This window comes from Protopterus annectens, chromosome 6.part1, assembly GCF_019279795.1.
Source record: "Protopterus annectens isolate FY-2018-M chromosome 6.part1, PAN1.0, whole genome shotgun sequence".
NCBI lineage: Eukaryota > Metazoa > Chordata > Ceratodontiformes > Protopteridae > Protopterus > Protopterus annectens.
Genome location: NC_056738.1, coordinates 132,070,822 through 132,098,707, shown reverse-complemented (window position 1 = coordinate 132,098,707; position 27,886 = coordinate 132,070,822). Strand labels below are relative to the sequence as shown.

General features: G+C 44.2%; 1 protein-coding gene across 1 annotated transcript in view; it reads right to left on the bottom strand.

The window, feature by feature from the left end:
* SCRN3 (secernin 3) overlaps positions 1–27,886 on the bottom strand; it is a 939,975-nt gene that overhangs the window by 840,363 nt on the left and 71,726 nt on the right. Inside the window, exon 2 of the mRNA XM_044075556.1 lies at positions 13,312–13,502. Coding sequence (XP_043931491.1) covers positions 13,312–13,488 — 177 coding nt within the window. The 5' untranslated portion in view covers positions 13,489–13,502. The remainder of the gene's footprint in view (positions 1–13,311; positions 13,503–27,886) is intronic.

The window sequence follows — 27,886 nt, the reverse complement described above, 5'->3', positions numbered from 1 at the left end:
AAGCTGGTGCTGGAATGCAGAAGCTCAGGAAGCCATCAAAAGAAAGGAGGAGTGCAATAAAAATGTGAGAAATAAAAAAAAAAAACAGACCAGGCTAGGAAGGAATACTGAGTGGCTAACAAACAGGTCAAGAGTGGTGTTGCAATAGCAAAGAACAAGGCATCTCAGGCACTCTTATCAGCTTCTGGAAAGTGACTCAGTAGTGACACTAAGAAACTATATCAAGTTGTAAGACAATGACAGAAAGATAAAGAAAGACAGTCAGACACCGTTCATAAGGGATGCCAGCAACAATCTGCTCACCAGTCTACAGGATATCAAAAACGGACGGAAGGAGTATTTCCACCAGCTGCTGAATGAAGAAAACCCACAGAGGCTGTACTGCACCAGACACAGCCAACAATGAAAGAAGACGAGAAACTAACCACAGAAGTAGTAAGAACAGCACTAAGGAAAATGAAGTCAGGGAAAACAGCAGGCTCAGAAGAGGTCACAGCAGATATGGTAAACTCGTTCGGTGAAATAGGGGAGAAATGGCTCCTGAAGTCCACAAAAGCAGCATGGAAAGAAAAGTGTATCCCAGATAACTGGAGAATAAGTATACTGCCAGTGAACAACAACAAAGGGGATATTTACATCTGTGGCCAGTACAGAGGTAACAAACCCTTGTCACACTCATGAAAGTTCTGGAGTGCACGACTGATAAATAAATATACAGAATAGCAGAAAGTAAAATGGGAAATGAGCAGTTCAGATTCGGATCAGGATACAACACAACTAACTTGATGTTTGCAGGTCAGTTTGCTGACTACATTTGCTTGTTTGTTACTTGAGGGTAAATTATTGGGGACATTTGTGTAAGACTATTTAATTAAATAAACCACCTACAGTGAACCAGCTTATAGCCAGAATGATAAAGTTAAAGAATATAGCACAGGTTATATCTGCATCTTCTTTGTAATCATACAGTCTCTGTTAGCTAGAGGTGATAAAATAAATACTAGGTAAAGGGATATAGAGCCACACGTAGTAATCTGATAAAGGGACAAAAGGAGGGAAGTTAAACTATATATTGATCAGATGAAGTATACTGCTGTGATTGGCTGTAGGTAGGCATTGTTTCTCATAAAGGGAATGAGGCTGAGTATTGGGTGGTGCATTGAAGCAATGACAGGAAGAGAAATGATACAGCATATGACACTAAGATGATGTGTATCAATGTGATCAGCCAAAGTTAACTGTACGACAAGAAGTAACCTATAAGGGAAATGATGTAAGGGGATGGGGATATCAATCAGGGTGGGGTACAAGAGCAAAGCACAGCCAAGTAAAGCTTTCTAGAGCTGAACTGATCACATACCAAACAAACAGCAAGCAAAAAAATTATCAGTGAAGAAGGTACAGTTGTGTACACTTATCAGAAATGTAAATGTTCGAGTGTATTCACTGTTGCAGTCATCGCTTGTGGGTTATCCCTGCTGTGGTAGCCCTTGGCCAGTCCGAATACCAGAGTCAATGTTTTCTGCGTCGGCTGCTGTCACTTGCTGACTGACGTCAGGTTGTCAGTGTTATACAGCAAGGCAGCCGATGCCACTACATCAATTTTTCTTGCCCTAACCAGTCGGAAGCCCAAGGAAATATGGTAAAATGGTCCTGGGTGGCTACAAGGCACCGTGAGAAGCTTATGTCTCCCTAAAGAAAGAAGATAGAAGGGGGAAGTAGGGAGGGAAACCAGGACTGCAACAGTGAATACACTCAAACATCTATATTTATGGTAAGTGTACACAACTGTACTATGTTCTTCGTGTTTCACTGCTGCAGTCATCACCTGTGGGAGGATTCCCAAAGCTGAGGAGAGGGGTGGTAGGATTAGTAAGAGACCTAGGCATGGGTCAGCATGCCCTGCAGAACTGCACTGGCAACCCTGCCCTAGCCTTAGAAAATTGAGGTACGTGGTAATGCTTGGTAAAGGTATGGACAGAAGTCCAGGTGTCAGCTTTCAGGATGTCCCTGGTGGGAACTCCTCTGAGGAATGCTGTGGAAGTGGAGGCTGCTTAGTGGAATGGGTCTGAATATACTTATGGGGGGATTTCCCATTAAATCTGTAGCAGAAATGGATACAGTGTGATATCCATTTGAAAATGGCTTGCTTGGAAATGGGCTTCCCCTCTGCCCCTAAGGCAAAGCTGACAAGTAGTTGTCCTGTTTTCCTGAAGGGTTTAGTACAGTCCAGAAAGTATCTGAGCTGTCTGTGCACATCTAGTTACTGCAAACTTCTTTCCCCCTTGTTTTGAGGGTTAGGAAAGAAGGTGGGCATAAAGGAAGAATTAGTCCTCAGGGAGACCCTGTCTGCATGGAAAATGATGAAGGGTTCAATGGCCACCAGTGCCTGAAGTTCTGAAACCCTTCTGGCTGAGGTGATAGCCAAGAGAAAGGCAGTCTTCCATGAAAGGTATCTTAGTTCTTCTGAAGCAGCAGGTTCGAAGGGTGGTAAGGTTAGTTTTTACAAAACATAATTCAGGTCCCAGGCTGGCATGGGTGGCCTTCTGGGAGGTCTGTTATTAGAAGCCCCTCTGAGGAATTGTTTAATCAAAGGATGGGAGAAAGTACAGTTTTGTACCTACCATAAATGTAGATGTTCGAGGATCTACATTGCTGCAGTCATAACCTGTGGGTAGTCCGCTGTCCTCGATCGGCCCGAATACCAAAGAGCTGGGCTGGCGTCGGTCATTGTCGCATAGAGCTGACGTCAGTACGTCGTAGTACATAAGCGCAAGACCGACGCCATATCCTCAGTCTTTCTTGCCCCAGATGTCAGAAGGCCTAAGAGTGAAAGAAGGCCAGAGCCAAAAAAGTAAAGGCCCAACAACTACCAGTGTGGAGAGAGGGAAAAACCTAATAAAAAACACAGCCAGTTACCAACTATAGAGGGGAAGGAGGGAGGGATAATTGGACTGCAGCAATGTAGATCCTCGAACATCTACATTTATGGTAGGTACAAAACTGTACTATGTTCTTCGTCTCACATTGCTGCAGTCATAACCTGTGGGTAGAATCCCAAAGCAAAGGAAAAGGGAGGTTGGCAAACTAAAAAGCTTTAGGAGCTGCTAACGTGCCCTGTAAAACTGCAGTGACAAACCCAGCCCTGGACTTGGAATAAAGAGGGAGATGGTAATGCTTAGTAAAAGTGTGTATTGAACTCCAGGTAGCTGCCTCCAAAATATCCTTAGTAGCTACACCCCTCAAAAAAGCAGAAGAAGTGGCAGTAGCCCTAGTAGAATGAGGTCTGATCCCAGCAGGAACATCCTTCCCATGATGAGAATAACAAAAAGCAATACAATGACCAATCCACTTTGAAATAGTCTGCTTTGAAACAACTTTCCCTTGTGAACTCAAAGCAAAAGAAACAAATAACTGTTGAGTCTGTCTGAACTCCTTAGTTCTGCTCAAATAGTAACGTAACTGCCTGTGGATATCCAAAGAATGCAAGACTTTTTCCCCTTTATTTTGGGGATCAGCATAAAAAGTAGGCAAATGAATAGACTGGTTCAAGGCCACATTAGAAATCACTTTAGGCATAAAAGTAGGGTTAGTTCGCAAAGAAATTCTATCCTTATGAAATATCAAAAAGGGTTCAACTGCCATGAGTGCCTGCAATTCAGATACCCTCCTAGCAGAAGTAATGGCCAACAAAAAAACAGTCTTCCAAGACAAACACTTCAGTTCAGACGTAGCTGCAGGTTCAAAAGGAGGTAAAGTAAGCTTCTCCAGAACAAAATTGAGATCCCAGGAAGGAGTAGGAGCTCTACTTGGGGGTCTTATATTCTTTGCCCCTCTAAGAAATTGTTTGAACAAAGGATGAGAAAATAAAGGAGGGTCACAATCATAGTGAGCAGAAATGGCTGCAGCATGAACCTTCACAGAAGAGAATGACAAACCCTTGTCCAGTAATTCCGTAAGATACTGTAATGCAAAACTCAAATTAGGCACTGAAACATCAAAACCCTTTGCAGTGCTCCAAAGAAAAAATCTCTTCCATTTATCAGCATAAACTTTTCTAGTGCTAGGCCGCCTGGCTTCCAAAATGACATCTAAAACCTGTTGAGGAAGCTGAGACCCCACCGGCTCCATCACAGAATACGCCAGGCTGTCAGATGGAGGGACTGCACCTGAACATTGAGAAAATGATTGTTTGACTGGGACAACAAATGAGGAACCTGTGGCAGAAGCCAAGGAGGCTCCTGGATTAAACTCCTCAGCAGAGGATACCAATGCTGACGTGGCCAATCTGGTGCTATTAGAATCATGCAGGGCTTGTCCCGCCTGACTTTCAAGAGTACCTTGGGGAGAAGAGGCAGAGGAGGAAAAGCATAAACGTGAAGGTTGTTCCAACTGAAAGATAGAGCATCCACTTTCCAAGCATCTGGGTGGAACATCTTTGTGCAAAATTTTGGTAGTTGAAAATTCAGTGGAGAAGCGAACAGATCTATGTCTGGAGTTCCTCAAGCCACAGTCAATTGTTTGAAAACCTGAGGATCCAGTTTCCACTCGTGGGGATCCACAATTTGCCTGCTCAATACATCTGCTAGGGAGTTCTGTGCTCCTGGCAGAAACCGTGCTTGAAGATTGATTTGCAAACTCAGAGCAGTCTCCCACAAAATCATTGCTTGCCTGCAAAGAGGGTAGGAATGGGTTCCCCCCTGCTTGTTGATGTACCACATGACTGTTGTGTTGTCTGTTTGAATCAACACCTGTCCCGGCTGAAGTAGGTCCTTGAAGGCCATCAAAGCAAATTGGACTGCTAACATCTCCTTCATGTTGATATGCAAATGTAGTAGTTTGGGAGGCCACACGTTCTGTATCCATTTCCCATTGAAGTGTGCTCCCCAAGCCAAGTCCGAGGCATCCGTCGTTAAGATCTGACTCGCCTCTGGTCGGGTCACAGAGAGTCCCTTGTTTAGTTGACATTCCTGAGCCCACCACAAGAATTCCTTCTGGATGCAAGGTATAATCCGAATGACAGTGTCCAAACTGTGGCAGTGTTGAGTCCACACACTTTTGAGATACCATTGTAGCTTCCTCATATGCAGTTTGGCATTGGGAAGAACTAGAATGCAAGATGCCATGAACCCCAAGGCTTGAAGGACTGTCCTTGCAGTCAGCCTGGACATTACTGATAACTGCTGGAAGAATAGATGAAGAGTTCTTTGTTTGTCCGGGGTCAGAAATGCCATCTGAGAAGCTGTATTCAGTCTCACACCCAGAAAGCACATGTCCTGAGAGGGTACTAGACTGGACTTTATTTCGTTCACAGAATACCCTAGGCACCTTAAAACTGTCATCACATACTGGAGGTGTTGAAGTAACTTGTCTTTGTTTTGAGCAAGAATCAGGCAATCGTCCAGATAAGGATAAATTTGTATTCCTCTCTGTCTGAAAAAAGCAATCACAGGAGCCAGAACCTTTGTGAATACCCTGGGCGCAGTAGATAAACCAAAGGGCAATGCAGAGAACTGAGTGAGAAGTACCAGCCCGAAATCTCAGGAATCTCCTGCAGCTGGGCCTGATAGGGATGTGAAGATAGGCCTCTTTGAGATCCAGGGTTACCATCCAGTGATCCTTGCCCAGCAGAGGCAGAAGTTGTTGTAATGTTAACATCTTGAACTTTGGAATGTCTAGGTAGGTATTTAGAATGGACAAATCCAGAATTGGCCTCCAAGTGTTTCCTTTCTTTGGCACTAGGAATAGATGGGAAGAAAAACCCTGGCCTACTTCTGATGGAGGGACCGCCTGAATTGCCCCCATCTGTAAAAGTAAAGAAATTTGCTCCTGAGCCTCCAACCTTTGCTGAGGAGGCACATCCGGCATGCCTTTGAAAGGAGGAAGAGTGTGAAAATAAAACTTGTACCCGTGATTTATTATATCCAACACCCATTTGTCCTGGGTGACCAAATGCCAATTTTGTTGAAAAAGTCCCAACTTTCCTCCTAGAGGAGCTGCCAGTAGAGAAGGGTCTGGCAGCAGAAGATACAGGTCATTGGGTCTGTTTACGAAAAGGCTGACCCCTGCCCTCACCAGAAGACTGTGCAGGAGAACTCCAAGTCCTAGGTCTGAAAGAACCCTGAGCGTGAGCTCTGCCTCTACCACGCCTAGACCTGCCCTTAGACTGAGTATCCAGAAGGAAAAGACCATCCTCTAGCAGGCCAATTCCTACTAAACTTAGGGGGCTGCACCTGCAGAAAATCTTTGACCGTCTGCATAGACTTAGCCTTATCTTCCATCTTTTCAAAACCGATTCCACAGGGGACCAAAAGTACTTCAGATTGAAGAGGAGCATCCAAAATCCGAGCCTTAACATGCTCTGACAAATTTTGATCCTTAAGCCAGGCATGCCTGCGAATAACTGAACCAGTAGCAGCCACCCTGGATGCAGCCTGAAGAGCATCGAAACCACACTGCAAAGAATGCTTGCCCACTTGATCTGATGCATGAACCAACTCCTGGAGCTCCCTACACTCTATACCCTCAGATAAAGCATCCACCTTAGATTTCAATTGACCTAACAAGAAATTCTGATACTTCAGCATATGAAATTGGCAATTCAAAGCCCTCATTGCTAACGTAGAGGAGGTGTATACTTTCTTCCCCCATCTATCTAAAGCTCTAGAATCTTTATCCAAAGGAACTGGATTCTTAGCCACAGAAGCCCTAATACCCTTCGGACCTTGAGTAATGGTTTCCGGATCAGCTCTAGGGCTCTTGTACAAATACTTATGTGCTTCAGGAACTCTATAATATCTGTCTGGCTTAACAGGGGCAGGAGATAAAGAATCAGGATTAAGGGAAGATTCAGAAAAAACATCCTGAACAACTTCTAAGACAGGAGGAATAGCCAAGGGCCTATGCTGAGGCAGAAACAAAAATTCCCTGAGCCTTTTCCGAGAATCCGAAAAATCCTGACCTTCCCACTTGAAATGCTCCCTCATGGAATGTAAAGTCTCAGAAAAAGAAAAATCCTCTGGTGGAGAAGCAGAAGGACAGGAGTCCTCTGCATCCGAATCCAAATAAGAAGGAAATTCCTGAATTTCTTCAGCTGAGGAATCAGAGTAGTCTGAGGAATGATCCATCCCCTCTAAATCTGCCTCCACCCTAGGCCTCTTCTCTGGGGGGGGCATAGAACCCCTGATCAAAGTAATCAAGTCCTCAGCCATTTTTAACATATGCTTCTTAGGAACAGGGGCTGGAGAGCTAGAACTATGACCCAGACCAACTCGACCAGTTTTGGCCTTAGCATGGCCTTTAGCCACTGAAGAAGAAGGCCTAATAACCTTCTGTAAAGATGGAACTACAGACACCTGAGAAGCACCCTCAGCCGGGCCTAACTCCTGAGAGGTTAATTCCTGCAAAAGTAAAGGTTCCCCATGGAATTCAGCCGAATCCCCGGCCGGATCCACAGGTTCAACCAGAGGCTCCGTAGAACCGGCGTCCGTAACGGACGACTCATCCGGTTTAGACTTCAAAGTTTTATCTTTACGCTTTTTAGCGGTAGCGGGCGTCGGAGGATCTGACGGCATGTTATAATTACACCTTTTCCCAAAAACAAGCCTGGCACAGTCTAATCTTCGTTTAATGGTGCGCTTGTTAAATCTAGCACAAAAGCGACACCCGACCACGTCGTGCTCAGGCCATAAACAGGGAATACACAAAGAATGAAAATCCTTATGAGGTATCTGTTTCCCACAAGAAATGCAATTATTAACTTTTTCTGACATCCGGATAACTGAGGCAAGAAAAACAAAGATTTCCCCAACGGGGTACTTAGCCTAACTTGGTCTTCGGTCTGAAACTCGATAAATGAAAATTTCAGAACGCCGAACGGCACTTGCAAACGCTGCTTCTGCTTCGGACCACGCGACAAGAAAGACTGAGGATATGGCGTCGGTCTTGCACTTATGTACTATGACGTACTGACGTCAGCTCTATGCGACAATGACCGACACCAGCCCAGCTCTTTGGTATTCGGGCCGATCGAGGACAGCAGACTACCCACAGGTTATGACTGCAGCAATGTGAGACGAAGAACATCAGGGGCTGATCTGTATCAAAATGAGTTGAAATGGCTGAGGCGTGGATTTTAATAGAAGAGAAGGAGAGGTCACTATTAAGTAGCTCCACTAGGTACTCCAGGATAAGATGGATGGAAGGTTGTGAGGTATTGCCCCCTCTGGACTGGCTCCAGGAGCAGAATCTTTTCCATTTTCCTGCGTAAGATTTTCTGGTTCTAGGCCTTCTGGCCTCTGTGATAATGTCCAGGACTTGTTTGCCTTTAGAGTATTAGCCATGCTGATAGTTTGAGAGTCTGCAAGTCTGGGTGCAGCATCCCCCCCCCCACACACACCTGAGTCAAAAGGTATAAGATCAGGGCAAGCTGCATGGGAGGCTGTAATGTCAGGCTGCGCAGTAAGGAGTACCAATGTTGTCTGGGCCAATCTGAAGCAATGAGGATGGCCTTTGGTCTGTCCTCCCTTATTCTGATCAGTACCTTGGGAATAAGAGGCAGAGGAGGGAATGCATACACAAACAGGGTGTTCCAGGGGAAGGTCAAGGCATCCACCTTCCACACTAGGTGGTCATACTTTCTGGTACAGAATTTTTTCAGCTGATGGTTGAGATGCGAAACAGAGAGATCCACCTCCAGAGTCCCCCACTCCTGAGTGATATGTAAAAAGATTTTTCTGTGGAGATGCCATTCATGGAGGTCCAGTAAGTTTCTGCTTAAGTGGTCTGCCAGGGTGTTGTTGACCCCTGGCAGGTATTGGACAATTAGGTGTAATTCAATGGAAGAGGCTGCCAGCCAGATGTTCATGGCTAGCCTGCACAGAGGGTAAGATTGGGTCCCTCCCTGTTTGTTGATGTATCACATTACTGTGGTGTTGTCTGTTTTGATAAGGAGAACCCCTAGCTTGAGTTAGAGTTTGAAGGATGTCAGAGCCTTCTGTACTGCCATCATTTCCTTCTGGGTGATGTGTAAGGGAAGTTTCTGGGTATCCCAAAGACCTTGGGTGCACCTGCCTTCTAGGTCAGCACCCCAAGCAATGTCTGAGGCGTCTGGCAATGGTCTGCCAGGTTGGGCAGTGTGTGAAGGAAAGACCCTTGTTCTTGGCACAGGCCCCAGCCCACCACGATACTCGGCCTTTATACAGGGGATCAGAGGGAGAGAGGTCTCTGGAGGTTGAGAGTGTTGACACCAAAGATTCTTTAGATACCACTGAAGTTTTCTCATGTGAAGCCTGGACAGAGGAATTAGAGGGATGCAAGATGCCATGTACCCCAAGGCTTGCAGGAACTTCCTCGCAGTGAGGTGACTTCTGGAAGCCAGCTGAGTAAAGTAGAGAGGCAGGAAGCTCTGCTTTTCTGGGGATAGGAAGGCCATTTGGGATGCTGTGTCCAGCAGTGCTCCCAAGAAAATGATCTTCCTGGAGGGTGTTTGCTTTGATTTTTTCTCATTGATGGTGTACCTTAAGGAGGTTAGGAGGGTTTTGACAAAGAGGAGGTCCTTGAGTAGCTTTTTCTTTGCACTCTGCCTGAATGAGGCAGTCATCCAGGTTTAGGTGTAAATCTGTATATTTTTGCAAAAAGCTATGGCCAGGGCTAAGCATTTGATGTATACCCTGGGAGCAGTAGATAAGCCAAAGGGTAGCACAAATAACTGAAAGTGCTGTGAGCCTGCTCTGAAGCGAAGGAATTTCCTGCAGGATTCCCTTATGGGGATGTGGAGGTAGGCATCTTTTAGATCTGGGGTAACTAACCAGGCATTTTTTGTCATCATAATCGGCAGCTGCTGTAAAGTCAGCATTTAGAATTTGGGGACCACCAGAGAGGTGTTCAGAATGGATAGATCCAGGATGGGGCACCAAGTGCCCTCTTTTCTGGGAACAAGGAATAGTCTGGAATAAAAGCCTTTGCTTGCTTGATCTGAGGGGACAGGTTCTACTGCCCCTTGGGATATGAGAGTTTGGACTTGTTTCAATGCCTCTGCCCACTGATTTGGAGGCAAGTCTGGGTACCCTCTTGGAACTGGGAGTTCGCTGAAAGAGAATTTATATACCTGAAAAATTATCTTTAAGACCCATTGGTCCTTTGTTACAGAAATCCAATTTTCTTTGCAGAGGGGGAGCCTTCATCCTAGCTTTTGGTGAGTGAAAGGAGGGCAGAGAGAGGAAGACGGCATCATTGAGAGTTTCTGCCATAGAGGGATGGTTTAGAACTCCCTGCCTTTGGAGCGGGAGTGGTCCACTGTTTGGTTCTCTGCTGTCCCTGGGATAGGGGCCTGAGTGGTCTGTCTCTACGGGGCTTACCTTGCCCCTGTCCACTAGGTGCAGGAAAGGACCAGTGTTTTGAGGGAATATTCCTGCTAAACCTAGGAGGTATACCTGAAAGAAATCTTTAACTGTTTGCATAGATTTTGCTTTGTCTTCCATCTTTTTAAGCACGTCTTCTGCCTTTACTCCAAACAAGCAGTCCTTATCCAAGGGTGCATCAATTCATTTAGATTTGAAATTATCAAGGAGAGGTTGTTCTTTCAAACATGCATGTCTCCTGATAACAGATCCTGACACTACTGCCCTGCTTGAGGCTTCTAGGGCGTCATATCCACAAGTGTAATGAGTGCTTGGCCACTAGACAAGTAGAGCACAATAAATCTGCTAACTCTTTCGAATTGGCACAGTCAGGAAAGGTTGAAATCTTTTGCTTTACTAGTTCCAAAGTGTGTTGTTGATATTTTATTATATGGAACTGACAGTTGAGTGCTCTGACAGCTACAGTTGCAGAGGTGTATACTTTTTTACCCCATCTATCCAGAGCTCTGGAATCCTTGTCAGATGGAATAGGATTCTTTGCAGAACTAGCTTTAGCTCCTTTTGGTCCCTGTGTAATGACCTCTGGGTCTGCAGCAGGATTTCTGTACCTGTATTTGTGAGAATCCGGTACTATGCAATACCGGTCAGGTTTACTGGGAGCAGGTGGGAGGGTGTCAGGAGCTAAGCTGGATTCATGGAAGACATCATCCACCACCTCTAAGATAGGAGAGATGGCCATGGGTCTGTGCTGGGACAGGTCTAGAAACTCTCTTAGATTTCCTTAGATTGAGGGAAGTCCTGGGATTCCCAGTGGAAATGTTCCCCGAGGGTGTGAAGGGTTTCCCCAAAGGAAGGATCTTCTGTTGTGAGGCAGAAGGAATGGATTCCTCTGCATCTGAATCCTCATAAGCAGTCAGAGGTTGTTGTTACTCTTCAAAATCTGAATAATCAGACTCCTGTTCTGTCAATATTTCAGGAGAAGGGTCTCTTTTCCGTTTAGAAGTTGTGGCCTGACTACCCCTGATAAGGGAGATAAGATCCTCCGCCATTTTAAGCATTTGAGCTTGGGGTGGTGGAGCAGGAGAAAGATGATGGCTAGAGGTAGATTTCCTAGGAGTGGCCTTGCTTCTAGGCCTAACAGTATCCCTCGGTCTGAGAGAAATGGAAGTCGGATGAGAAGATATCAGTTTTTGTCTAGATTTGGTAGTGCGAAAAAACTCCTCGGAAGCCGGTGCCTGCGTTGTGGCTCCGGACTCAACCGAGGCAGACACAACCAAAGGCTCAGAAGATGAAGAAGATTTCTGCAGCATACCGGACACCGAAAGGATCTCAGTGGAGACCTGCGAAGGCACCTCACTGAATTCTGGAGCCTTGTGTGGTCTGTCTCTATCTTTATCTTTACGTTTTTTCAGAATGTCTACAGATTGTTGGTTGACGGACACCATTTCGGAATGCGAAGACAGAAGAAAATACCTGGCTATAATAAGAGCTCTACGATGAATGGTTCTCGTGTTAAAGAGGGCACATAACCAGCAACAGGGGCATTTGTGGTCTGGGCCTAAACAAGTGAAGCGGTATGAATGGAAGTCTCAGTGTAGGATTTGCTTTCCACAGGTGAGACAATTGTTAATTTTTTTGGACATCGGTTAGTGTAAGAAACAAGGATCCCAACAGCGTAATTTGCTTTAGACGTTTTCAGCTGTAAATCAAACTCTGGTAGCGACTGATCAGCACACTTGCGAACTGCTTCTGCTATGGGCTCCACGGCAAAAAAGACTGATGTAATAGCGTCGGCTGCCTTGCTTTATAGCACTGATGACCTGACGCCAGTAGGCAAGCAACAGTAGCCGACACAGAAAAACATTGAATCTGGTATTTGGCCCGGCCGAGGGCTACCACAGAAGGGATAACCTACAGGCGATGACTGCAACAGTGAAACACGAAGAACATCAATAATTTTCAGAAGGAAGGCGCTAGTAGTAGCCAATGTATAAATTATTAAATCCAGTGACAAGAAAAACATGAACATTTTATTTATTATTATTTTTTATTTATTTAACTTTTGTTTACTGGGACAGAGCCCATTTTCAGAAGAGGCCCGGTGAGAAACGCTCCAGAGATGCATGTCTTTGGAATGTGTGATGAAAACGGAGCACATGGAGAAAATCCATGCAAATGCGGGTAGGACATGTAGAAGGCACCCCAGCTGAGAATCGAATCGGAGAACCTCTTGCTGCGCAGCCCACAAAAAAAGTGCATTTAGTTGTTGTTACACATGTCCATAAAAATACAGCACAAAGGCTGAAAAGTAAGCCATAGGGGCAAGTAAAGAGTGAATACATTCAAATGCACAGTTACAACTACACTTAAAAAACAGTGACATAATATGAACATTACTAATTTGTTAAAACTGAGGGGCGACTACTTGGTTTCAGGAATCTGCAGCCATCAGACTGCGGGAAGACTTCTGCATTGTCCTTTGGTCCCCTTAACCTCCAAAATATATTAGGCTATGAGCATGCACAGATCTGAATGCAGGCTAGTCTGTCTGTAATGTGCAGAAGTATATAACAGGTCCCACCCAATGTACTGTATGTCCACTGCCACAGTACCCTTTCACTCCCCCTTCCCAAACTTTGAGCAGGCTTAGCTACAGGCACTCATCCTCCCTTTTTTCCAGCTGGCCTGGCACATTTTGAACTCAGGCTGACAGAAAAACAGTAGTTTTCCTGCCCCAACAAACTAACATCTTTCACAGGAATTAGCACACACTTCCCACAATTCTTCAAATTCCTAGACATGTGCAGTTATGTTTATCTTTTTTAACACAAAATGCATCATTTTGTCAGTTAGAAGAAAGCATATTTTGATCTTTTCCAAACCCCAGAATTAGCTTTACTGGTGTTATTTCAAAGACTGTTCTTCACGCATATGACTGTATTTACTTTACCTCCAGCTTTTCATTTTCTTTATGAGATGCTTCACGGAAATAAACTATTTCCTGGACTTCGTCATGAGGTCTGTCAGAGTTTTTCCCAAATATAACTTCTTTCTTGGCAGTTGCAGGTGGAAGAGCAACAAAAGTATCACAGGAGCAAGGAGCAAGCACTCCACAATGCAGAGCCATTTTCAAATGGAAAACTGAAAAAAAGTAAAAAGACTATGAAGGAAAGTACAATTGTGTACACTTACCATAAATGTAGATGTCCGAGTGCACTCACTGTTGCAGTCATTACATTTGGAGTAATCTGCTGGCAGGTTGCCCTCAGTCGGCCTGATTAACAAAGTCTTGGGTCCTGCATCACTTGCTGTCCCTTCTTCCATGATGCCAGGTTGTCAGGGGTATAAAACATGCAGCTGACGCCATTACATCAGTTTTTCTTGCCCCAGATGTCAGGTGCCCTCCAAATGGGGAGCAATATATATATATATATATATATATATATATATATATATATATATATATATTAAAACACAAAAAATATGCCTCCAAACAAAAGCAAACACACCAACAAGGCTTTTAAGCATAGTAAAAGAAAGTAGAGGTATAGTAAGAGAAAAACAGGGGGCTGGAGGGTGGGTAACCAGGACTGCAACAGTGAATACACTCGAACATCTACATTTATGGTAAGTGTACACAACTGTACTATGTTCTTCATGTTTCACTGTTGCAGTCATTACATTTGGGTAGATTCCCAAAGCTAAGGTTGGGAGGATGGATTTATACAGCATTAGAACCAGCTATAAGACCCTGCAGGACAGCAATGGCAAAGCCCACTCTGGATTTAAAGAAGAAAGGTAAGTGGTAATGCTTGGTGAACGTATGAACTGAGCTCCAGGTAGCAGCTTCTAGAATGTCTCTGGTATCAACACCTCTGAAAAAGGCAGTACAAGTAGATGTAGCCCTAGTGGAATGACATCCGATCCCCTGGGGGATAGATTTACCATGGTGCATACTGCAGAAACGAATACAATGGCTTATCCAATTGGAAATAGTCTGCTTTGAAATATCCTTTCCCTCTGCCCCTGCAGCAAATGCCACCAGTAGTTGTTTAGATTTTCTTAGAGATTTTGTCCTGTTTAAGTAAAATCTAAGTTGTCTGTGTACATCCAATGAATGCAGAATTCGCTCCCCCTTGTTCTGTGGATTGGGAAATAAAGTTGGCAAATGAATGGTCTGATTAGGAGCCACACTGGATACCACCTTAGGCATGAAGGATGGATTGGTCCTGAGAGACACCCTGTCCGCATGAAAAACAATGAAAGGCTCCACTGCCGTAAGAGCCTGTAATTCAGAAATCCTTCTAGCTGAAGTGACTGCTAAAAGGAAAGCTGTTTTCCAGGAATGAAATGTTAAGTCTGCAGTAGCAGCTGGCTCAAAAAGAGGGAGAGTGAGTTTCTCCAATACAAAATTGAGGTCCGAGGCAGGGGTTGGAGCTCTCCTGGGTGGTCTTAAGTTTTTGGCCCCTCAGATACTGCTGTAGCAGAGGATGAGAGAAGAGGGGAGGTTCTGTGTTGTAATGAGCTGAAATGGCAGAGGCATGGATTTTTATGGAAGAAAAGGACAGGCCCTTGTGAAGCATCTCAGTTAAGTATTGTAAAATCTGAGGAATATTAGGCACTGCTGTGCTTATTCCTTGTGATTGGTTCTAGGCACAGAATCTTTCATTTGTCAGCATAAGATTTTCTAGTACTAGGCCTTCTCGCCTCCAAAATGACATCCATCACAGGTTTGCTGAGGGATGCTAAAGGTGAATTTAGATGATTAGCCACGCTGCAAGATTCAAAGTTTGAAGCTGAGTGTGCAGAATTTGGTTGTTCTGCTGAGACAGTAAGTAAGTGGTCTGAGGCAGGTGCCAAGGTGGAAGGTGTGACACATTGCACTGGAGTTGGTACCAGTGCTGGCAAGGCCAGTCTGGAGCAATCAGAATCATGTTTGGTTTGTCCTGTTTGACTTTTAGTAGAACTCTGGAGAGCAGAGGAAGAGGGGGAAAAGTATAGACTGATAGGTTTTTCCAGCTGAATGATAGAGCATCCACTTTCCAAGCTTTTTTTGTGATGAGTTCTTGTGCAGAATTTGTCCAACTGATAGTTCTGGGGTGAGGCCTGGACTCCCCCATTTGCGTGTCAACATGTTGAAAATCCGTGGTTCCAGTTTCCATCAGTCTGGGCCCATGAGATTTCTGCTTAGTTTGCCTGCCAGAGTATTCAGCTTTCCTGGCAGGAATTGAGCTTGTAGTTGTATTTGGTAGGTCAAGGCCATGTTCCACAATGCCATGGCTAGTCTGCATAGGAGGTAGAAATGTGTACCCCCCTGCTTATGTACCACATAACTGTGGTGTTGTCTATCTTTATTATTAATTGTCCTGGATGAAGGTAGTCCTTGAAGGCTGTCAGTGCATTCTGTACAGCTAGCATCTCTTTCTGACTGATATGAAGGTGCATTTGATTTGGGCTCCATTTGCCCTGAATGCGCTTCCCTGGCAGATGAGCCCCTCAAGCATAGTCTGATGTGTCTGTAGTTAGGGTTTGGGTGGCAGGGGGTGGAGTGAATGGCAGTCCCTTGTTTTTGGTGGCAGGCCTCTGCCCACCATAGGAACTCTAGTTTCAGGCAAGGTATAATAGGAATCATTGTTTCCAGACTGTGACAATGTTGACTCCATAAACTTTTTAAGTACCACTGAAGTTTCCTCATATGCAGTCTTGCATATGGAATTAGAAGAATGCAGGAGGCCATGAACCCCAAGGCTTGCAGAATTTGTCTTGCAGATAGCAGGGTTTTTGTGGCCACCTGTTTGAAGTAAGTCACCAATTGAATTTGCTTTTCTGGCGTAAGGTAAGCCATCTGGGCAGTTGTATTCAAGCTTGCACCCAGGAATGTAATCTTTTGAGAGGGTACCAGTTGTGATTTCTTTTTGTTTGTGTACCCTAGACAAGTTAGAACCCTTTTTACAAACGCCAGATGCTTTAGAAGAATGTCCTTGTTTTCTGCCTGAATTAGACAATCGTCCAGGTATGGATATATTTGAATATTTCTTTGCCTGCAAATTGAAATTACTGTATCCAGGCACTTTGTGAAGACCCTAGGCACAGTAGATAAGCCAAAGGGCAGTGCAGAGAACTGGTAATGCAAATAGCCTGCTTTGAAGTTGAGGTATCTTCTGCAAGATTCCCTGACTGGGATATGCAGGTAAGCCTCTTTAAAGTCTAGAGTTACCAACCAGGCATCTTTGCCTAGCATAGGAAGTAACTGTTGAGTCAGCATATTGAATTTTGGAATGTCCAGAAATGTGTTTAGAATAGATAAGTCCAGAATTGGACGCCATGATTTGTCTTTTCTGGGTACCAGGAAAAGTCTTGAATAGAAACCTTGTCCCTTTTCCTCTTCTGGTACGGGTTGAATAGCCCCCACGTTCATGAGGGACAGAACTTGTTTCTGGGCCTCTGCCCACTGATTTGGGGGCAGGTCTGGCCACCTGTTTGGGATTGGCAACGTGTGGAAATGAAATCTGTATCCCTGGGATACTATATTTAAAAAACATTTGTCCTGGGTTATAAGTCGCCAGTTTCTTGCATGAAGTGCTAGCTTTCCCCCCAAAGGGGCGGCTAAAAGATGAGTGCTTGGTGAATGTAGAGGGAAGTCATTGAGACCATAGGGAGGTGCCTTGTTGGTTCCAGATTTGGAGGTGGAAGCACCCCACTGTTTTGTTCTAAAGATCCCTTGTGACTGAAACCTGGAGCCTTTGGAATGTCTGGGTTTGACTTGAGTGGCTCTCGAAGGAACTGGAAAGGACCAGTTCTTAGTAAGCCAGTGTCTACTAAATCTTGAAGGTTGCACTTGTAAGAAATCTTTCACAGTATGCATGGATTAGCTTTAACTTCCATCTTTTTTTAAAACGTCTTCAGCCTTATTACCAAAAAGACGGTCCTGTTGTAAAGGAGCATCCAAAAATTTTGCTTTAACATGATCAGGCAGAGTTTGCTCTTTGAGCCAAGCATGCCTTCTTAACACAGATCCAGTTACAGCAGCTCTGCAGGAGGCCTCCAAAGAATCAAAACCACATTGCAAAGTATGCTTTTCAACTTGTTCAGCTGAATGCAATAAATCCTGTAAATCTTTATTTTCCACACAGTCGGAAATTAAAATCATTTTCTGTTTAAGCAGTCCAATAATATGCTGTTGATATTTAAGTATATGAAACTGACAGTTTAAAGCCCCGATTGCCAAGGTTGCAGAAGTGTAAACCTTCTTACCCCATCTATCCAGCGCCCTGGAATCTCTATCAGAAGGGGTAGGATTTTTAGCAGTAGAAGCCTTAATGCCCTTGGGACTCTGAGAAATGGTTTCAGGATCTGCAATAGGATTTTTGAAAAGGAATTTGTGGGAGTCAGGAACCCTATAGTATCTGTCTGGCTTACAAGGTGCCAGAGGCACAGAATCAGGAGCCGTACTAGATTCTGAAAAAACATCATCAACAATGTCAAGAACAGGAGGTATAGTCAAAGGCCTATGCTGAGGAAGAAGAAGAAAATCCCTAAGTCTCTTTTTAGATTCAGAGAAATCCTGACTTTCCCAGTGGAAATGTTCCCTTAAGGTATGTAAAGTTTCCCCAAAAGAAAAATCCTCAGTGGGAGAAGCAGAAGGAATGGAATCTTCTGCATCAGAGTCCTCATAAGTAGATATAGACAAATCCTGTTCATTAGAAGAGTCAGAAGAAATAGAATCCTGTTCAGAAGATTCATAAATCAATGTCTTACCTAGGCCTCTTAGAAGGAGGGGGTTGGCTACCCCTGATCAGAGTAATTAAATCTTCAGCCATTTTGATCATTTGTTTTTTAGGCATAGGAGCCTGCACATGTGGCCCAGGCGTCGTTTTTTTAGACACAGATTTAGATTTTGGCCTTAGTTTTGAAGATGGCGCTGGTCTAATATACAAATCTGTAGGCCTGAAAACACCCTCACAAGCCGGTGCCTGCACAGCTGCTCTGGACCCATCTAAGGTACAGACATCCGCGGGTTCCATAACTGAAGCATCTCGCGGCATACCGGACTCCGAATGGGTGTCAGTAGAGGCCTGCGAATCAGAAGTAGCGGGTATCAGGGGCTGCGAAAGCGCCTCACTGAGTACCGGCAAACTGGCGACTGGCTTAGAAGTGGTGTTGTCGTCAGTTTTGGACCTCGACGGTCTGTCTCTGTCTTTTTCTTTGCGTTTTTTAGGTTTTTCAGTAGTTGGATTGCTAACCGATGACATTTCTGGATAATTAAATTGTGAGCCAAAATATTTAGAAGCAAAAATATACCGACTTTTAATAGTGCATTGATTAAATTTAGCACAAAACCGACAGCAAGGTATGTTGTGGTCAGGGCCTAGGCAAGGAATACAGTACAAATGAAAATCCTTATGAGGTATTTGCTTCCCACAAGTAATGCAATTATTAACTTTTACTGACATGGTAAGGAGCAAGAAAAAGTTTCCCCAACAGGAGCTTTTAGTTGAAGACTTCGGTTCTGAAACTCGAAAATGAAAATTTCAGGAGTCGGCTGACCGGCACTTGCGAACTGCTTCTGCTTCGGGCACCGCGCGGCAAGAAAGACTGGTGTAATGGCGTCGGCTGCATGTTTTATACCCCTGACGTCATGGAAGAAGGGACAGAAACCGACGCAGGACCCAAGACTTTGTTATATCAGGCCAACTGAGGGCAAACTGCCAGCAGATTACCCCAAATGTAATGACTGCAACAGTGAAACACGAAGAACATCAAAGGTTTCCATATTGTTATGATTTTTAACAGTAAAATATGATTACTAAAGACTAGTGACAATTGCATAGCTAGTTTATCACCATTTCAGGTAGATTTGTTTATTTATTTGTTTCCATTTGTTTAACTGGATAGTCTGACTATGTTCAAGCCCATTTTCAGTAGAGAAAGTACAGTTGTGTACTTGCCATAAATGTGGATGTTAGAGTGTATTCACTGTTGCAGTCATTACACTTGGGTTATCCTGCTGGCAGGTGACCCGCAGTCGGCCCGAGTTCCAAAGTCTTGGTCCGGCGTCGGTTGCTGTCGCCTCTTCCCTGACTTCAGTGCGCCAGGGGTATAAAAGTTGCAACTGACGCCAATTTCTTCAGTTTTTCTTGCCCCAGATGTCAGGTGCCCCCACATAGGAAGGCTGGAAAGATAAAATTATGCCAAAAAAAATGCATATATTACTATAAACATTTCCTTTATCTACAAGAAAATACACCACATAGGTTGTATAAAGATGAGAAGGACAGAAAAGTCCCAGAAATGAAACAAGGGGGATGGTGGGTGGGTAACCTGGACTGCAACAGTGAATACACTCGAACATCTACATTTATGGTAGGTACACAGCTGTACTATGTTCATAGTGTTTCACTGTTGCAGTCATTACACTTGGGTAGAATCCCAAAGCTGAGGTTGGGCGGCTGGGTCTAAACTGGATTTGGAGAGGCTACCAGGCCCTGCAGAACTGCAGTGGCAAAGCCTGCTCTGGATTTAGAGTAGCGAGGTAAGTGGTAGTGCTTGGTGAAGGTGTGCACTGAACTCCAGGTTGCAGCTTCTAAAACGTCTTTGATTGGTACTCCTCTGAGGAAAGCTGCTGAAGTGGCTGCTGCTCTGGTAGAATGAGGCCTAATGTCCTTAGGCACTGATTTGCCATGTTGTGCATAACAGAAGCGGATGCAGTGCACTATCCATTTTGAGATTGTCTGCTTTGTAATAGGCTTTCCTTGTGATCCTGCAGCATAGGCTACAAACAGTTGCTCAGTTTTTCTGAAAGCTTTTGTTTTGTCCAAGTAGAATCGTAGCTGTCTGTGTATATCCAAAGCGTGCAGAAGTCTCGCCCCCTTTATTCTGGGGTTTTGGGTAAAACGTAGGTAAATGAATGGTTTGGTTTAAGGCCACATTGGAGACCATTTTTGGCATGAATGTTGGGTTTGTCCTAAGAAAAACCCTGTCCTGATGAAAAATGAGGAAAGGTTCCACAGCCTGTAACTCTGAGACTCTTCTTGCTGAAGTTATTGCTAGGAGCAGAGCAGTTTTCCATGATAAGAATTTTAGATCAGCTGTGCTGGCTGGTTCAAAAGGAGGCAGTGTGAGTTTTTGTAAAACAAAATTGAGGTCCTAAGTAGATACTGGTGCTCTCCTTGGGGGTCTTATGGTTTTTACCCCTCTGAGGTACTGTTGTAGTAGAGGATGTGAAAAAATAGGAGGTTCCATATTGTAATGAGCTGAAATGGCAGAGGCATGGATTTTAATAGATGAGAAAGATAAGCCTTTGTCCAGCATCTCAGTTAGGTATTGTAAAATCTGGGGCATATTAGGGACAAGTGGTTTGAGCCCTTGTGCCTGGTTCCAAGCACATAATCTCTTCCATTTTTTTTGCATAAGATTTCCTAGTGCTGGGCCTCCTGGCTTCTAAAATTACATCCATAACAGCTTTAGAGAGAGTGTCTACATTATCTGCCATGCTGCCAGGTTTAAGGTTCTGAGTTGACTGTGCAGAATCTGATTGTTTTGTTGTGTCAGAAGATGAGGAATTTGAGGTAGAAGCTAAGCTGGGCCTTGAGACAAACTCTTTAGGATTGGGTACTAGTGATGGCATGGCCAGTCTGGGGCAATCAGGATCATTTTTGGCCTTTCTTGTCTGACTTTTAGTAGCACCTTGGTAAGAAGAGGCATCGGAGGGAAGGCATAGACTGTCAGGCCTTTCCAGCTGAATGATAGAGCATCCACTTTCCATGCTTGAGAGTGATAAGTTCTTGTGCAAAATTTCTGTATTTGGTAATTGTGAGGGGAGGCAAAAAGATTTATGTCTGGGCATCCCCATTTCCTCGTTATCATGCTGAACACTTGCGAATTTAGCTTCCATTCATGAGGATCCATGAGATTTCTGCTTAGTTCGTCTGCCAGTGTATTTTTTGTTCCTGGCAGGAATTGTGCCTGCAGATGTACTTGATAGGTCAGTGCTGTGTTCCACAAAGTCATGGCTTGCTTGCACAGGGGGTAGGAATTTGTGCCCCCTTGCTTGTTTATGTACCACATAACTGTGGTATTGTCCGTCTTTATTAATAGTTGTCCTGGATGTAGTAGGTCCTTGAAAGCTGTCAGGATTCTGTACAGATTGATGTGAAGATGCATTTGTTCCTTGGGCCACGTGCCCTGAATACATTTTCCTGCCATATGTGCCCCCAGGCATAATCCGATGGAACCATTGTTATTGTCTGCCTGGCTGTGGGTAAGGTGAAAGGCTGTCCCTTGTTGTGGTGACAGGCCTGGGACCATCATCGAAACTCCTGTTGTAGGCAGGGAATTAAAGTTATGATTGTCTCCAGGCTGTGACAATGCTGAGTCCAAACACTTTTTAGATACCATTGTAGTTTCCTCATATGCAGTTTTACATATGGAATTAGTAGAATGCAGGATGCCATGAAGCCCAGGGCCTACAGAATTTTTCTTGCAGGGAGCTGGGTTTTTGTTGCTATCATTTGAAAGTAATGAGTCAGTTGCCTTTGTTTGTCTGGCGTGAGATAAGCCATCTGGGCAGTTGTATTTAAGCTTGCACCCAGGAATATCATCTCTTGAGGGCGCACTAGTTTTGATTTCTTTTTGTTTACTGTGTACCCTAGGCAAATTAGTAATCTTTTTTACAAATGCCAGATGTTTTAGAAGAATGTCCTTGCTCTCTGCTTGAATAAGGCAGTCGTCCAAGTAGGGATATATTTAAATTCCTTTTTGTCTGCAAAATGCAATTACTGGTGCCAGGCATTTTGTGAAGACCCTGGGCGCAGTAGATAAGCCAAAGGGCAGTGCAGAGAATTGGTAATGCATTGAGCCTGCTATGAATCTGAGGTATCTTCTGCAAGACTGTCTGATTGGGACATGCAGGTATGCCTCCTTGAGGTCCAAAGTAACTAGCCAAGCCTTCTTGCCCAGCATGGGCAGAGGTTGCTGTAGTGTTAACATTTTGAACTTTGGAACATCCAGGAAACTCTTTAGGATTGACAGGTCCAGTATTGGTCTCCAGGCTTTGTCCTCTCTGGGTACTAAGAAAAGTCTTGAGTAAAATCCTTGTCCCTGTTCTTGCTGTGGAACTTTTTGAATAGCTCCCATGTCCATAAGAGCAGCAATCTGTTTTTGTGCCTATGCCCATTGGTTTTGTGGCAGGTCTGGCATACCTTTTGGTTTTGGAAGCGTGTGGAAGTGGAACCTGTAACCCTGAGAAACAATATTCAGCACCCATTGGTCCTGGGTGATCATGTGCCAATTTTTTGAGAAAAGTGCTAGCTTTCCCCGTAGGGGTGCTGTCAAAAGGTAAGTGCTTGGCATTTGTAATGGGAAGTCATTGGGACTGTTTCCTATAAGGTTGTGATTTGTCTTCCCCTCCTTTGGGGGCTGAAGCACCCCATTGTTTAGGTCTGTAGGAGCCTTGAGGCTGAGATCTGCCTCTTGGGCATCTGTATCTGCCTCTTTGTGCCCTGTCTGACACTGGAAAGGACCAATTTTTTGAAGGCCAGTTTCTGCTAAATCTAGGTGGTTGAACCTGTAAGAAATCTTTCACTGTCTGCATTGATTTTGCTTTATCCCCCATTTTCTTTAACACCTCTTCTGCCTTAACACCAAACAAAGTATCATGCTGTAGTGAGGCATCCAATAATTTTACTTTAACATGGTCAGGTAAACTTTGTTCTTTCAACCAAGCATGCTTTCGAATAACAGAGCCTGTAACTGCGGCTCTACAAGAAGCCTCTAATGAATCAAAACCACATTGCAGAGTATGCTTTCCCACTTGTTCAACTGCATGCAATAAATCCTGCATTTCCTTACTGTCAGGACATTCTGAATTTGAAACCATTTTCTGTTTTAACAATGACATGAGGTACTGTTGATATTTAAGCATGTGATACTGGTAGTTTAAAGCTCTTACAGCTAAAGTAGCAGAAGTGTAAACTTTTTTCCCCCCATCTGTCCAGAGCTCTGGAATCCCTATCTGAGGGGACAGGATTTTTAGCAGTGGAAGCCTTAACACCTTTAGGACCCTGAGAAATTGTTTCTGGGTCTGCAGCGGGGTTTTTGTAAAGAAATTTATGAGCGTCAGGGACCCTGTAGCACCTATCTGGCTTGACTGGTGCAGGGGGTAAGGAATCAGTAGACAGACTGGATTCAGAAAAAACATCATCAGCAATATCAAGCACAGGGGGGATAGGAAGGGGCCTGTGCTGAGGCAATAAAAGGAAGTCTCTGAGCCTTTTCTTGGATTCTGAATAATCCTGGCTCTCCCAATGGAATGGTCAGAGGAATCATAGTCAGTGTCTTGCCTAGGCCTTTTGTCAGGAGGGGGATGGGAACCCCTGATTAAAGTAATTAGGTCTTCGGCCATTTTAAGCATCTGTTTCTTTGGCATGGATGACTGTTCTGGAGAATGCTGTACTTGTTTCCTTGTCTTTAATGGTGTTTTTGATTTTGCCTTTGCTGCTGTAGTGGGCTTAATTGTAAGCTGTGAAGGTCTGAAAACACCCTCAGATGCTGATGCCTGCTCAGCGGCTCTAGTTTCCGTAGACCCAATACCTCGAGTTTCCACAGGCCTCGGTGTCTCCACGTGGCTGTCGGTTACAGCCTGTGGCTCTCAGGTAGCGGGTGTCAGGGGCTGTGAAAGCGCCTCACTGAGAACCGTCGAACCGACGACTGGCCTAGAAGAGGCTTTGTCGTCGATTTTGGACGTCGGATGCCTGTCCTTTTCTTTGTCTTTGCGTTTTTTATAAATTCCGGTCGTCGGTTGTTCCGACGGCATTATGTAATTAAACCTTCGGCCAAAATAATGTAAAGCAAAATCAAACAGACGTTTAATAGTGCGTTTATTGAATCTAGCACAAAACCGACAACTAGTACGTCGTGGTCAGGGCCTAGGCAAGGAATACAGTAAGAGTGAAAGTCCTTATGAGGTATTTGCTTCCCACAAGAAATGCAATTATTAACTTTTACTGACATCGGTCTGGATCAAGAAAAAGTTTCCCCAACGGGATACTTAGCTTATTGAAGACTTCGGTTTTGAAACTCAATTTTGAAAATCTCAGGAGTCGGCCAACTGGCATTTGCAAACTGCTTTTGCTTCAGGCACCGCGCGGCAAGAAAGACTGAAGAAAATGGCGTCGGTTGCAACTTTTATACCCCTGGCGCACTGATGTCAGGGAAGAGACGACAGCAACTGACGCCGGACCAAGACTTTGGAACTCTGGCCGACTGCGAGTCACCTGCCAGCAGGATAACCCAAGTGTAATGACTGCAACAATGAAACACGATGAACATCTGGGGAGAAAAGCTCCAAGTAGTAAGACCAACATAAATGTTTTACAATAAATCAGTGAAACAATAAATAGGATATAGAAGTAGAAAGTTGTAACATTCTTTAATACCAGCTTGACATCTATATTTTCATATTATATATTATATATATATATATATATATATATATATATATACACACACACACACACACACACACACACACACACACACACACACACACACACACACACACACACATAAACACAACACTATTTTACCTGTGATGAGCTTACCTACACAATATGTACTTAGTTTGCTATCAGTTACATCATATCAGAAATAAAGTAGCAGAATAAAAACTGCAACTTACATGCAGATGAACAACAAGGCAACATTTAGATTCATAGCTTCTTAGACTGTTACTAGGCTAACAACCCAGGGGGCCTTTCTTAATTCTAGCCAAGTTTTCCCAAAAAATAATGACGTCATGTATCCAAATATTACATTGAGGACCAGGCATTTACAGGCTACTTCAGTCTATAAGGGACATGGGTGCCAGGCCCAGTACAAATTTACTATTCTCCATCCACTGGTCTAAGATGCACTTAAAATGGGCAATTGACAAATTCAGCTTCCCATGTATGGGAAAAGCCTGTTCCACAGGATGGGCAGTCTCTGGGACACATATCTCGCCAGCATGTTCTGTTTAAGTCACAAGAAAAATTCAGCTCCATAGACTTTGCGTTTCTGGTACCGTCTGACTTGGAAATATGCAGGAGATTCATAAGTGTGGGGTTTGCAGATGCCTTATAAGCCAGGCATAGATCACCCCCAGCAATCTATGGGAGACTCAGTGAAGGGAAAAGGCTTTAAGGTGCTCTGCATATGACAGGTGTATTGCATCTTATATTCATTTTGTAAGGTACCTCTGATAGGTTCATAGAAGGTTACTAGGCTCACGGCCCTAGAACCCTTACAAACCTAGCCATATTTATACACAGTTGCCCCATTTTCAGTGGTTAGGAGAGTGAAGTTCACAGAGGTAAGGGTCTATGGCAGATAATACTGATTTCCTCTGACCAGGAGGGAAATGGACGCCACCTCAGAAGGGAATCTGCAGTCACCCATCCATTGATCTAGGCTGAGCCTAAAGAGGGTCAGGGAGGTGCTCTCTTTCAAGTGAACTGGAAGCTTGTTCCAGAGAAGTGGAAATTTCTGGGAGATCTATTTATCTCTCCAGTATGACCTGTTCATGTCAGAAGCTAGGTTAAGATCCCTTGAGCGAGTGACCCTCGTGCAGTTTGATTCACAAATGTGTAGCATTTCCATCAGGACCGGGTCAGAGACTGCCCTGTAAGCCAGGCACATGTCACCCCTTAGCAACATGTAGGAGACAGAATACAGTGACAGAGCTTTCAGTCTTTCGGTGCAAGACTTGTTTTGTGTACTTGTAATGTCTTGTGAGCAACCTCTGTGGTCTCTCCAATTGTTGCAGGTATCTACTGAGGTACATGCAAAAGGGAGCATTGTACTCAACAACTGGTCGAATGAGGGCTGAGTACAATGGAATTATAACATCCTTACAGCTAGATATGATGCCTTTACTTATAAGATGTGCGATATAGAAGGATTGCCTTACTGCTGTGGATATGTGGTGGTCAAAGTTCAGGGTGCTATCATCAAGAGCACCCAGATCACATACCACTGGGTCTACACTTGGGAGATGCTGTCTATAATTTAATTAGCATGGATGTCAGTTTTCACAAAGGGCATAATAATGCATTTTTTGCATTTAGCTTTAATCTGTGGCTTTGGCACCAATCATTTGTCTGTGTTAACCCTGTCTGCAGTATATTCACATCGTTGGGGGCTCAGTGATTGCTACCAATTTGTAATCATCAGCGAACTTGGTCAGCCACAGGCCTTCCACATTTGTCCGGACGTCTGAGAAATAAATTCAAACAGTAAGGGGCCCAGAACAGAACCCTGTGGTATGCCACTGGTGACTGGTCTTTTGTCAGAAGTGAAGTCATTCACTTTGACAGTATATGTCCTGCCGGTGAGCCAGTTGGCTACACATCTGGTAATGTAGGGGTTGATTAACAACTGAGAGTTTCTTTATAACACTTGAGTGGGGGATTGTGTCAAATGCCTTGGTTAGGTCAAGATAGGCAGCATGCAGTGTCGTTCCCTAATCCAGGGCCTTGGAGACTTTCTCGAAGAAGTCACCCATGTTTAACAGGCATGACTTACCTTTAATGAATCCTAACAGGGTTGGGTCCACAGTTTGGAGATTACCTATGTCCTTGTTAATAGGGTCCATAATGATTCTTTCCACGTCCCTTGCAGATGAGGCTAGTCAAGCTTATGGGCCTATAATCCCCAGGGTTGATTGATGGTCACCCTTTGTGCAAAAGGATTACTGTTGTTGTCCTCCATTCCACTTGAACATAGCCAGTTTACAGACTGTGGTTAAACAGAGATCCAAGTGGGTCGGCTAGGTCATGTTTTAAGTTGTTTAAAAGGCAACATGGGATGCTGTCTGGTCCCACTGATGCTGTATTTTTGGCCTTGCAGAGCACAGAGATGACCTGCTCTCTTGAGATAACAGGCAGAGGAATGGTAACAGGTATACTTTGAGGGATGACTGGAGGGGACAGGGGAGGTGAAGTTTGCTCTAAATCTGTCAGCTAGCAGGTTGGCTATTACCTCTGGTTGAGTATGGGTGGTACCATCCACAACCATTTCAAAGCATAGCTGGGTATTCCCTTTTAGATTTTGGATGTAGTTAAAGAATGCCTTGCGATTATCCTTAGCTAGGAAAGCTATTTTTCCTTCGTAATTAGCTTTGGAGGACTTACAAGATCTCTAATTTGTTTAAACTAGAGAGGGATTTCTTCCTCTGTGAGCCAGTTCCCTCTTGTACTTGTACATTAGCTTCTTTCTCTTGCTGTATAGCATGTTTATACTAAGGGTCCACCAGGGTGGCTTGTTTTTTGTCAAGACCAGGTTTTTAATCCGATAAGGTAGAGCTGATTCTAGACAATTGCTTAAGTGGTTATACAGAGCACTGGTGTACACCTCTGCATAAGAGTTCATGTTATCTGAATTTCTGGGAGCTTTGAAACTTCTTACACCACTTAGTAGAAGGTAGTTTGCCTTTGAAAAATTCATACGTGTTTTTGAGCTTGATGGGGTATCTGGTCTTATAATTACAT